Source organism: Littorina saxatilis, linkage group LG11 (genome assembly GCF_037325665.1).
Source record: "Littorina saxatilis isolate snail1 linkage group LG11, US_GU_Lsax_2.0, whole genome shotgun sequence".
NCBI lineage: Eukaryota > Metazoa > Mollusca > Gastropoda > Littorinimorpha > Littorinidae > Littorina > Littorina saxatilis.
Window position 1 is genome coordinate 27,752,155 of NC_090255.1, and position 12,777 is coordinate 27,764,931.

At 41.6% G+C, this 12,777-nt stretch overlaps 1 protein-coding gene across 3 annotated transcripts in view; it reads right to left on the minus strand.

Annotated features, from left to right (window-relative positions):
* Positions 1-12,777, minus strand: part of LOC138980180 (PE-PGRS family protein PE_PGRS16-like) — a 66,209-nt gene that overhangs the window by 25,368 nt on the left and 28,064 nt on the right. For all 3 annotated transcript variants that reach the window (XM_070353015.1, XM_070353013.1, XM_070353012.1), the window contains exons 6-8: positions 10,953-11,251; positions 10,161-10,265; positions 8,514-8,593 (exon numbers count right to left, since the gene is read on the minus strand). In XM_070353015.1, coding sequence (XP_070209116.1) covers positions 8,514-8,593; positions 10,161-10,265; positions 10,953-11,251 — 484 coding nt within the window. The remainder of the gene's footprint in view (positions 1-8,513; positions 8,594-10,160; positions 10,266-10,952; positions 11,252-12,777) is intronic.

The window sequence follows — 12,777 nt, forward strand, 5'->3', positions numbered from 1 at the left end:
TTCATCTTATTCCTTGTCGGTTCCTGATTCCAAAAACATATAGATATGATATGTTTGGATTAAAAACACGCTCAGAAAGTTAAAACAAAGAGAGGTACAGAAAAGCGTGCTATCCTTCTTAGCGCAACTACTACCCCGCTCTTCTTGTCAATTTCACTGCCTTTGCCATGAGCGGTGGCCTGACGATGCTACGAGTAAAATGGCATCGCGTTCAGTTTCATTCTGTGAGTTCGACAGCTACTTGACTAAATATTGTATTTTCGCCTTACGCGACTTGTTTTTCTTAAAGTTCATAGAGTGAAGAAGAAGAGAAAGCGTAGAGAGCAGAATATATTATCTAAGTTAGTATTGAAACGGTGTGGAATTAAGATTCACACTCTAAAATCATATTTGTTCTTTCCCTTAGTAAATGGTTTGGAAATAGGTATGATCCAGTCCTTTTTACATTTAGTCAAGTTTTGACTAAATGTTTTAACGTAGAGGGGGGAATCGAGACGAGGGTGTGGTGTATGTGTGTGTGTCTGTGCGTGTGTGTGTGTGTGTGTGTGTGTAGAGCGATTCAGACTAAACTACTGGACCGATCTTTATGAAATTTTACATGAGAGTTCCTGGGTATGGTATCCCCATATGTTTTTTTCATATTTTTGATACATGTCTTTGATGACGTCATATCCGGCTTTTCGTGAAAGTTGAGGCGGCACTGTCACGCCCTCATTTTTCAACCAAATTGGTTGCAATTTTGGTCAAGTAATGTTCGACGAAGCCCGGACTTCGGTATTGCATTTCAGCTTGGTGGCTTAAACATTAATTAATGACTTTGGTCATTAAAAATCTGAAAAAATGTAAAAAAAATAATTTTTTTTTATAAAACGATCCAAATTTACGTTCATCTTATTCTCCATCATTTGCTGATTCCAAAAACATATAAATATGTTATATTTGGATTAAAAACAAGCTCTGAAAATTAAATATATAAAAATTATTACCAAAATTAAAATTTCCAAATCAATTTAAAAACACTTTCATCTTATTCCTTGTCGGTTCCTGATTCCAAAAACATATATATATGATATGTTTCGATTAAAAACACGCTCAGAAAGTTAAAACGAAGAGAGGTACAGAAAAGCGTGCTATCCTTCTCAGCGCAACTACTACCCCGCTCTTCTTGTCAATTTCACTGCCTTTGCCGTGAGCGGTGGTCTGACGATGCTACGAGTATACGGTCTTGCTGCGTTGCATTGCGTTCAGTTTCATTCTGTGAGTTCGACAGCTACTTGACTAAATGTTGTATTTTCGTCTTACGCGACTTGTTCATTGTTCTCTTGCGGTAGAATTTAATTGGCTCTGACACGATGGCGCCGAACTGACTGGATTCAAGCCATGGAGGTCGGAGAGCCCAGTCTGTGAACCCTTTTTCCCTCTCTTCCAACGTAACCTTTTTGTATTGGCTTTTTAACCCCTAGGTCACTTCTCCTGTCACTAACCCCCTACGCCTTTGTTTGTGCGCGAGGGCCGTCAGCGAGGGCATTGTCTTTTCTACATCCACCTCTCACCTCCCTCCTCCCCGACCCCGTTTCCTTTTTGACCTGATTCTTTACTTCTATGTTGCTGTGCTTTTGTTAATAATACTTGTTACATACAGACGAACACACATACATAGACACACATGTATACACACACACTCTCTCTCTCTCTCTCTTTTCTTTTATGTAGTTTTTCTATCATTCTTTCTTTTACCCATGTATTCGATATAAATATGTATTCTGTATTCATTTGTTTAGTAGAATGGAGATTTTATGTTTATCATCTACATACGAGAAGCCTGTTGAATATACACTGTGTTTGATTGTGGTTAACTTGTAACTGCATACGTTTTTGGTGTGACATGACTATTTTGCGAGGTAATAGTCAGAGGTTTTGCACTTTGTTCACAGTGTTGATAACCAATGAGTGTTTGGTATCAAATGATGCGTCGTAGAATTTCCATTTTATTGATGTTTTTCTTTATAACGGTTTTGATGTAGTTTTCTTAGTGCAGGAGTTTTTGTGTATTTTTGAGGGATTTTAACTGTAGCTTCTATGGAGGCTGACAGCAGCCTCGAAACTCTCCCCCCTCCCTCCCCATTTTGTTCTGTGGTCACAGAGCGACGTTTGTATTGGTTCCTTAGCTGTGACGTCAGGGACAGTCATGGAAGGTATATAAGCTGTTAGTTTCTGAGGTTCGGGGGAGTCTTGGCAACCAACCTGGCTTAAGTGTCTAAATGGTATACCGGACTTCCCACTTAGAGTTACATCATTGCTTCTGTGCCTGTGGAAAAGGTTGTGGGAGGGTCCCAACCTTAGTACCGAACGGTTGTGGGAGGGTCCCAACCTAGTACAAAGTATTTGTTGTCATCTCTAAATTGTCCTCCGGGAGTCTTGGCAACCAACCTGGCTTAATAGCGTGGGGAGCCTGTCCAGAATTATGCTTAGACCCCAAAAAAATGGTTACAGAAAGTTTTTTTGTTGCAACGCATTTAGATAGCCTGTCTCAACATTCCCAACGAGTTATACCGTTGGCAGCCTCTGCATAACTTTTTTATGACGGTTTGATTACGTCACATATAAAAACCCTTGTTTCTGCCAATAACGCCGCAAAATTCCACTCTACGCCGCTTCATTAGCCTACCATCATCTATAAGGAACACTTTATTAAGCCGGTGGACGGACAAGGGTCAAGTGTATGTGCAGACTAAGAAACGGTATCCATGTCCCACCCCCGTGTCACCACAGTAAGACGTAAAAGACCTTGGTCATTCTGCTATTAGTGCAGTTTGCTGATTTACACTTAACACGCGCACACCTGGTTAGCACCACTCTTGTTGCTGCAAGCTTTCATTTGGAGGAAGCTACCCGAATTTCCCAGCCCTGGGATAATAAAATAATGAAAATGAAATGAACAATAACGCATTGCAATGCGTTGTTCACGTACGGACGATAAAAGAAATACGCATTCTTTAGTATGACTATACCTATTCCTATCCCTTTGTCTTCTTCAGCAGAATACTTCCTAGGACGGCTTTCATTCAAAGTCATCTACAGGTGAAGAAAAGAGTGCATAACACAATAGGCCTACCGTTTGAGGAAAACATGATGGTTACGATGTTTCACTCTCGATTTCAAAAGACGGTAGAGGCGAGTTGCAGCAGCCAACACCGCGACATTCCCCACATCCAGATGTGCACTCTAGTCCGTGTTTCCTGCAACTACACCGCTTTGTGTCACAACCACTTTTGCATGTGCAGCGAATCACCTTTAACACATCGGCTGGTGCTGTCGGCAGATCTGTTGTCACTGGAACAAGGATGCCATGCTCAAGTTTCCAGCCGTAGTCCGTGGGATCCATGGCCACTTTGAGTCCCATCCATTCTTGTACTTGCAAGTACACTCGCATGCTGTGGAATCGGGCAGCTGCTGAGGTGGGTGGCAGAGTGTGAATTTGCACAAACGTTGTTCCAACAGCTACCTTTGAACAGAAGAGTCGGTAGCGAAGTTCATCGAGACCCTCTCTGGAACTACCGTTGTAGAGCAGCACTAACGCCTTTTCACCTGCTGATAGGATATCCTCTAAGGTCGCATTGTCTTGGAGGAACACTTCAGCAAGTGTTTGCAACTGTAGGTTGTTTCTGAGTTCCTTCATCGAGGCTGCTTCTAACTCTAGAACACCGTGAAGCTGCACAGCAGTGTCCTTATTGATGCTCAGTGCGTCAACTTGGTTCACATTGAGTTCAGACTCGTAAGGGGTCGAAAGTGTTTCTGTCTGCTCATCTTGCGTGTTTTTATCTCTATTCTTTTCTGTGTCACTTTCGGGCAGTGGCAGTGGCACACGGAATATGTCAGACAGCAACAGCATAATTAGTGCTGCGTCAACAAGTATGTGTCCTCGAACGGCACGCAGCACAGCTTTCCCTTGAAGCATGTTGCTCGCTGCGTTTGGTGCGTACACAGTAGACAGCACTTCATGAAGACCCGTTTCTTCCATCAGATGGCCAATACACGCCAGGAAACTCATTTCCAGATGGAAGGGTCCAAGGCGAAGGACAATGGCCAGGCTTTAAGGTCACTGCCATCTGGCTCACTGGAGATGATGCCAAGAGCTTTCCACTATAAGGGTTGGTCAAATGTCAACACAGGTGTCGTGTTGCTGCGCTTTGCCTGAGCACTGATGAAATGCAGGGTAGAAAATATGCACGACTGAGGTGTCACTGGGATTCATGTCGATCATCGGCATAAATATTATGGATGACTGTCCTGGATATCTGCCCTTGTGGATGGCTTGCATGAAACCAGACCAAGATGGTCTGTCGGGTTGCAACAGCCAGCAAGCTTTCCTCAGCAGACCCACCTTTGATGTTACATCTTCTACAAACACGTTTTCAAGATGTTCAAATTTCAGCTTCAGCAGGCCATCACACGCTTGTCTGTTGTAGTACTGAATGTCAACTTTAGCTCTTTTCACTATTTCTTCTGGCTTGACGTCAGTTCTTCTTCTGATCCTGTCTGTTTTCCCGATGGTCGGAGTGACAGTGGCGATCATTCCCATTCCATGAAATGTGTTGCACCCGTCAAGTGTTGCTGTGTTGTGGTCGAGGTTGTCTGCGATATATTGGGTAAAATGGCCATCAACTTGAAACGCAACGTTGTTTTCTGAAACGGCAGCATTCATTTCATAGGTCAGAACCTCCTTGTACGATGAACAGAATCCCAGAGAATACAATGTGTCAATGAGAAACTTTGAATCAAAACAGTGATGCATTTGCACAGCTAGTCCGATCTGCAGGGGACACAGCAACAATCGTGGGCGAGATGCCTGCATAATTGCCTGTCCAATCGATAAGACTTTCACGCTGGTTTCCTTTCCACTAAAGATGTTTTCAAGAAGAATCTGTAAGGACTTTGGAACAAACTCTAATTTGGCGCCACACGATGAAATGTCATCATCACTGGGGTACATTGCACGGGATGTCGGCACTGCTCTTATGTCATTCTTTAGCAGTTCTGCAGCGGTTTTGAGAATCAGCTCTTTCTGTGCATCCTCATCTTTGACCGTTTTTGCATAAAAGTTATGAAGACTTGAAGAGGCTGTCTTCCTGAATGTTACGACATTTGACTTGCCGTTGACTTCCGTGACGATGAGCTGCTCACCAAAATAATTTTGAAGTTCTTGTTTCATCGTCGGGTGGCTATAAGCATCATCTGTAAACTCCTTCATTTTGATAATCAGGTCGTTCACTGTTATCTGTTCGTTTTCATTTTGAACCAGGTAGGTAGCAACTTTCTCCAACGCTTCAGCTTTCCTCTCATTTTTCGGTCGACCAAGTTTCACCTGTTTGTTGACTTGATGCGACTGAGTAAACTGTAGTGGTCTTTTCCTGCTCCGAAAGCAAAGACTACAGTTTTGATGGTAGACTGCATCAGCAGCTGGCATATCTGATACAAACTCCAGTCTGCTTCGTACAGTGTCTGCCCATTCATCACAGCGCTGCGAACAAACTTGAAAAATTGTGCGTTCAAAGTCAAGTGTCCTAACTGGATACACTTTGGGACGAGAGCGCGATCTAGTCAAGGTTTGCTTCCTTGCCACAAAAAAGGCAACATTTAGCAAAGTCAAAACATTATTACTGTGAGCACAAATTCTGTGCTAGACTGATTTGATAAAGCGTTCTATGTTTCTGCTTTCTTCTTCAAAACGCTCTGAATGTTACGTGCATTCGTGTAATTGCGACGACAAACCTCGTGCACTGCTTCACCTTCTGATAGACAAACGGCATCACCACGTTCCAGACTAGCCTTGTTTATGGTATAGATCTCTTCCTCTGTCTGTTGGCACAACAGTCTTCTCTCCAAGGTTGAGCGGATCACCACACAAAACACACAGCGCCATGGTTTGTAATTGGAACAAAAGCTGCAAAATAAATTAAACTGAGTATGAGTCATTCTGTGTTATATCACTTTAGACATTTAATCTGGCAGGGAATCACACACACACACACACACACACACACACACACACACACACACACACACACACACACACACACACACACACACACACACTCACACTCACACTGCATACACGCACGCACCGTCACACACACAAACGCACACAAACGCACACGCACACAGACTCGCACGCCCAGTTCTCAACAAGGCAACGTTAGAATATACATGTAGCTAAATTACCTCATTGTTTGATCATGAGAAGTACAATAATGTCTTTTTTCCGGTGAATCTATTTTATACACAACACTGTCTCAGCAGCTTTAGATCTGTTTCGCGAGCCATACTTGTGACCTAAAAAAACATTAGTGCCGGCGTGAAGGTGAAGGTCGGCTTAAACAATTCGGTCCTATTTACAGTAAAATACAGATATTTAGCTACTGCTGATTATCATCCTCTTGCGCATTCCAAGAAAAGTAGTCAACTAGATCATTTTTATAAAGAAAAAGACAAAAAAAGGAATTAAAAACATATATTCGAGCGAACACTGCAGCGTATTACAGACTGTCAAAGCATCGTCTGCTGCAGTATCAAATCGATCGCTTCCAATCGCTTCCGATCGTTTATTTGTCCTATAACAAAGTAAAACCTCGGAAATATTCATTGATATTGCAAGTGTTTAGTGGCAACTTTTTAATTCAAACTATAAATCGCACAAAAAAGACGAAATACTTTACTTACCAAAGATTTGTTGACGTGCAGAGTTCTGCTTCAAATGCTCGCGCAAAACGAAGTTGTAGTTGTCTCCCATGGTAAACAAATCACCCAAGCTATGGCTGGCCAGTGAGGGCACATTAAATTCTACCGTTTTTCAACTTGAAAATTCTCCATTATGCAGAGGCGTACATAGGTATAACATGATGCAATTGTTAGATCTACATTCACTTTACCATTTCCATTCGATATCATTTCTGTAACCATTTTTTTTACCCCTTTTGCCCCGTTCCCCAGGTTATAAGTGTCTAAATGGTATACCGGACTTCCCACTTAGAGTTACAGCATTGCTTCTGTGCCTGTGGAAAAGGTTGTGGGAGGGTCCCAACCTTAGTACCGAACGGTTGTGGGAGGGTCCCAACCTAGTACAAAGTATTTGTTGTCATCTCTAAATTGTCCTCCGGTGTCTGAGCAACCAACCTGGCTTAAGTGTCTAAATGGTATACCGGACTCCGCCCTGTGGACTGAACTAACAGGGTTAAAAACAAACGTTCCGCAGTCCCAGGTTACCACACGGCGAGTAAAGTGGCGTCGCTTTACTCTTTTACTTTATTTTTACTCAGGCCCCGAACCCCTGCCCAAATTTTCAGCTATTTTAGGACATAGGATATTTTTTTCAGTAGTAGCGTATTTTGCTAAGGGTACCTACGGGTCATGCCCAAATTTTCAGCCATTTTAGGACTTAGAATATATTTTTAAGTAGTAGGAAAATTACAGGAATAGAGTGAACCAATGTACAGATATACTTTCTGAAAAGAACCTACGCCTTGTATTGAGTTGTTTTCATGATTTGTTTTGATTCAATACAATTTTGAACTTCACCTGCCTCTTCTTGAGTTTATATTCTGTGTGTCTGTTTGTCCTGTCGTGTGATTGCCATCCTGACAAATGACCTTCAAACACGAAAAACATCTAAGACACAGACACAGACAGTTAGAGTTAATGTGAAGCTCGTCTCACTTTCGGCTTTACAAATGGTGTCAGAAATGTGAAGCTAAGACCGCTCGGCTTTACATAATACCCACTGATCTAAAAATATATGGATAGCGCGTCCCTTCTCATTGGCTATCAAAACAATGACGCCACCGGATCCGCCATCTTGGGACACCGTTCGATACAGCGAAAGAAGACTACGATTAGTTCCCTTTGACCTATTTGTCAGTGTGGTACGGTGCAGTAAGATGGCGGCACTCTGGTTACGCTGTTTCATTGGCTGTGCGCTATCCATTATTTTCAGATCAGTGATAATACCGAGACAGTCGACAGCTTTCCACCAACAAGGATTTGATCTCGAAGAAGATATAATTCAGTTTTATTGTTTAGGCCGACAAATTGACACATTTCTTTGCTATCACTTTACGTGACTATAGGTTGACGTGGTTATAATCTTGACATATATTTAAAAAAAAATTAATCTTTTTGTCATTTGAAATACGGTAAGAATTGAAAGGACTCAAAATTCGTGTCACGAAAAGGACCCCAGGCCTGTACGTAGAACGATCCAAAAACAAGCAAACTCACTTACTTGGAACTGCTTATATAACTAATCCCTTTGTGGCATCGTCAGTTCTCCAAGGAAATTGAACGGGTCTGTATTGCTGTGGTAGAATATTTGCTTTTTTCCAACGCAATTTTAAAAACAATAATATTGAATACTTACATAGTGCGAACCGTAGACTAGTTCTGCTCTCTGTGCGCTTTACAATATTAAACTACGGTTTACAATACACAATTTCAACACAATATACATTTTTCATTACCTGTCCAACGATTGTGCGGTGCGGTTCCACCTCACCGAAGAATCCATCCAGACCAGAAATTCTGTTTTCTCTATTAGGGACTGTACAAACAGCATACATGTTAATCTTAGTAAAGTGTGTGACGCGCAAAAGCAAACAAAACTCCAACACATTCTTGTGAATGGTGTAAGTTATCTCCCATCCCTCGAACATGTCTATAGAGCCCTAATATTAAATGATAAACGTCATGTCCTCACTTCACCGTTGCAGTTGAAAAATGTTAATCACATAAGGCTTGACATGTTGGTCAAGCTAGCAAATGTTATCTTCCTTGAGGTTCCTGAATTTTCTACAAGTTTCTTGTTCTGAAGCGGGTCGTTCATGAAACGAAAGGTTGTAAGGCAATAATTATAAGAGTGCTAGACGCCAGGTACAAATCGTACATATTTGGTACACATGACATGAGTTTACCTCCCCCACTCGGACATTTATAGAATATTGATGTTTAAATGATAAACTGCATGTCCCCCCTGTCTTTATTGGTTTAAACAGTGTTTTATTCAAATACAACTTTACAAAGCCATGAAGAATATGTTTTAATAAAGGCGCACAACAAGATAAACTTATGATTGTGCTCTTAGAGACAAACTAATGTCTTTATTTTTGGCAGTTGGAAACGCTAAGTCAACAAGCAACACACATGTTTGTCGTCGCAGCACCTTAACATGTGGTTCAAATGACATGCTAATGGGAGGTTCATAATCTGAGAAAGGAAACAATCAATCAAGAAAACCAAAACCAAAACCCAGGTACACCTCTTGCTATCTGTGAGGTATACCACAGACAGACACACGGACACACTCCCATCCATTTGTGATGCCTTACACAACAAACAGGGTGGATTTCCGAGTGCAAGCTTAGCCTCTCAACACACTACAAAATCTGTCAACTAATGACGCCACAAATTTAAGATTTTTGAGATTTTTGAAAATCCGTACTTAGCTACCAGTCGAATTACACTTCAGTTGGAATCTTAAACAGAATGAGGCAGAGCGATGTTAAGATATCAAATGCATACGACATGTGTAATAGAGTAAGCGAGAGTTGTGCGGAACCTTTTCTCCTGGCACCTGAGAGAATAACAAGCATTGAAATGAACAAGCGACTTTCATGTGAGGATGAAAGTCGCTTGTTCATTTCAATGCTTGTTATTCTCTCAGGTGCCAGGAGAAAAGGTTCCGCACAACTCTCGCTTACTCTATTACACATGTCGTATGCATAAAGAGCGATTACTTCCCTTTGGTTATTTGATACACTACAGTTGTTTAGGAAGTCGTAGTAACATAGACACGCCGTGCTGTAACTATACCTTGAACATATAGTTCCAATGATCTGAGAGTTTTGCCACACCGTACCATTTCTGACCTTTTTAGCAAGCCAGAAAATTAGTGACCTAAACGTGTATTTTGCCATAGTGTCCCCCTTGGGTAAAATTAGCTGTGCTCTCGCCACGTTTTACACGAATATGTACTCACAGGAAGCCAGACAGACACACGTTGGATACCTACTATTGCTAAAGCTCGTGTATCAAATAAATGTTTAGAAATGTATTGTTTTAAATAAAAGAAAACTTTGCTTAACTTCGAGGCTATTTCTACATTTACTCACCCTTATGATCATAGGTTTCCACGTGTAACACTTGAGGATGCTGAACAAAGCGGGAAGTTTGTCAAAGGGATAGTCCAGCACAGTGCAGCCACAGTTTTTCTCCGTCTGCAACGTCAAATACACAATCAGAGAGAGAGAGAGAGAGAGAGAGAGAGAGAGAGAGAGAGAGAGAGAGAGAGAGAGAGAGAGAGAGAGAGAGAGAGAGAGATAGGGAGAGAGAGAGAGAGAGAGAGAGAGAGAGAGAGAGAGAGAGAGAGAGAGAGAGAGAGAGAGAGAGAGAGAGGGAGAGAGAGAGAGAGAGGGTGGACCTAATTTGTGTTAAACTGGTTTTCGTTCATTTGGGGCGTATTTTTTAAATCAAACTCATCATATCATAATATATTTGTGGAAACCGATCAAATTACTTTAGTGCCTCAATCCCTGGTATAATTTCGAGCGCAAATTGAATTTATTAAGTTTAAAGCTTCGAAGCCGAAATGCAATAGCATAGCCAGGGTCGCGTCAAACATTGTTTGACAAATACATATTAACACATTATATATATAATAGAAAAGCGATCTATTTTGTGTACGGACGAATATGACTTCATACACGTTGTTTATCGAAAAAAGGAAAAAGTGTTTGGGGTTATTCTTTTTTAAAGAATGTATTGGCGAGGGTTCACGACGATCGGCGCAGTAGTTTTCTGGGAAACGCTGTACACATACACACATACACACACATACACCTCTCAATACCCAGCCTGCCGAAATGCATTTAGTCAAATAAATAATTGTAAAAAGAAAGCCTTACTAAATTTCTTTGCAGTGGCGTCAGACCCAGATCGAAGATGATGAAGGTGAAGTTTGTCAGACGAGGGAGGAGATGCGTGTGGACGTTCTTCACCATTGCCTGCATCTCATAGTAGTGGTTGGCCGAGACGGCACTGACCAACATGTACTTAAAGGACGCCGAGACACCTCGCGTCACTTCCGCCATTGCTGATTTGAAAGAGTGTAACGACTCGTTCCTTGTGGAAAGGATTTGCTTCAGTCTTATTTCTGGTGACGAAGAGAACATGGTCGGACATGTTGCGTTGACGCATGGTTCGGCTGAAAAGTGTAGCAGGTGATAGTTCATCTTCAATTAGTGTTGTATTACGTCAAACTCGTTGGTAGCTTCGATTGTTTACAAGTAACGGAGAGAGAGGGGGGATGAGGGAGGGAGAGGGGGGATGAGAGACACAGAGAGAGACTCAGAGAAAGAGAGAGAGAGCGAGAGAGAGAGAGAGAGAGAGACAGACAGACAGACAGACAGACAGACAGAGAGAGACAGAGAGAGCACAGACTGTGACAAACAGAGACAGAGAGAGCACGGACTGTGACTTTGAGAGGAAAATACCAGAGCAACCGAGAAAGAGGTCTAGTAAACTCAAGAGAGAGAGAGAGAGAGAGAGAGAGAGAGAGAGAGAGAGAGAGAGAGAGAGAGAGAGAGAGAGAGAGAGAGAGAGAGAGAGAGAAAGAGAGAGAGAGATGCAGGATGAGGGAGAGTCAGACAGACAAAGAGAGAGAGAGAGAGAGAGAGAGAGAGAGAGAGAGAGAGAGAGAGAGAGAGAGAGAGAGAGAGAGAGAGAGAGAGAGAGAGAGAGAGAGAGAGAGAGAGAGGAGCGCAAAGATAGCTGAGAACAATCTATGAATTGTTTGTTTTCAGTTAGCTGTTCCCTTGCACAAAAAAGGATCCCCGAAAATTGTTTTAAGGCATTGCATGTTTTTACATTTAGTCAAGTTTTGACTAAATGTTTTAACATAGAGGGGGAATCGAGACGAGGGTCGTGGTGTGTGTGTGTGTGTATGTGTGTGTGTGTGTGTGTGTGTGTGTGTGTGTGTGTGTGTGTGTGTGTGTGTGTGTCTGTCTGTCTGTCTGTCTGTCTGTGCGTGTGTGTGTGTAGAGCGATTCAGACTAAACTACTGGACCGATCTTTATGAAATTTGACATGAGAGTTCCTGGGAATGATATCCCCGGACTTTTTTTTCATTTTTTCGATAAATACCTTTGATGACGTCATATCCGGCTTTTTGTAAACGTTGAGGCGGCACTGTCACACCCTCATTTTTCAATCAAATTGATTGAAATTTTGGCAAAGCAATCTTCGACAAAGGCCGGACTTTGGTATTGCATTTCAGCTTGGTGGATTAAAAACTAATTAATGAGTTTGGTCATTAAAATTCGGAAACTTGTAATTAAAATATTTTTTTTCTAAACGATCCAAAAAATAATTTCATCTTATTCTTCATCATTTTCTGATTCCAAAAACATATACATATGTTATATTTGGATTACAAACAAGCTCTGAAAATTAAAAATATGAAAATTATGATTAAAATTAATTTTCCGAAATCGATTTAAAAACAATTTCATCTTATTCCTTGTCGGTCCCTGATTCCAAAAACATATAGATATGATATGTTTGGATTAAAAACAAACTCAGTAAGCTAAGAAGAATAGACATACAGAAAAGCGTGTTATCCTGCTCAGCGCGACCACTACTGCACTATTCTGCATGGCTTGTCGATTTCACTGCCTTTGCCACGAGCGGTGGACTGACGAAACTACGAGTATGTGGTCTTGGTGAAAAAAG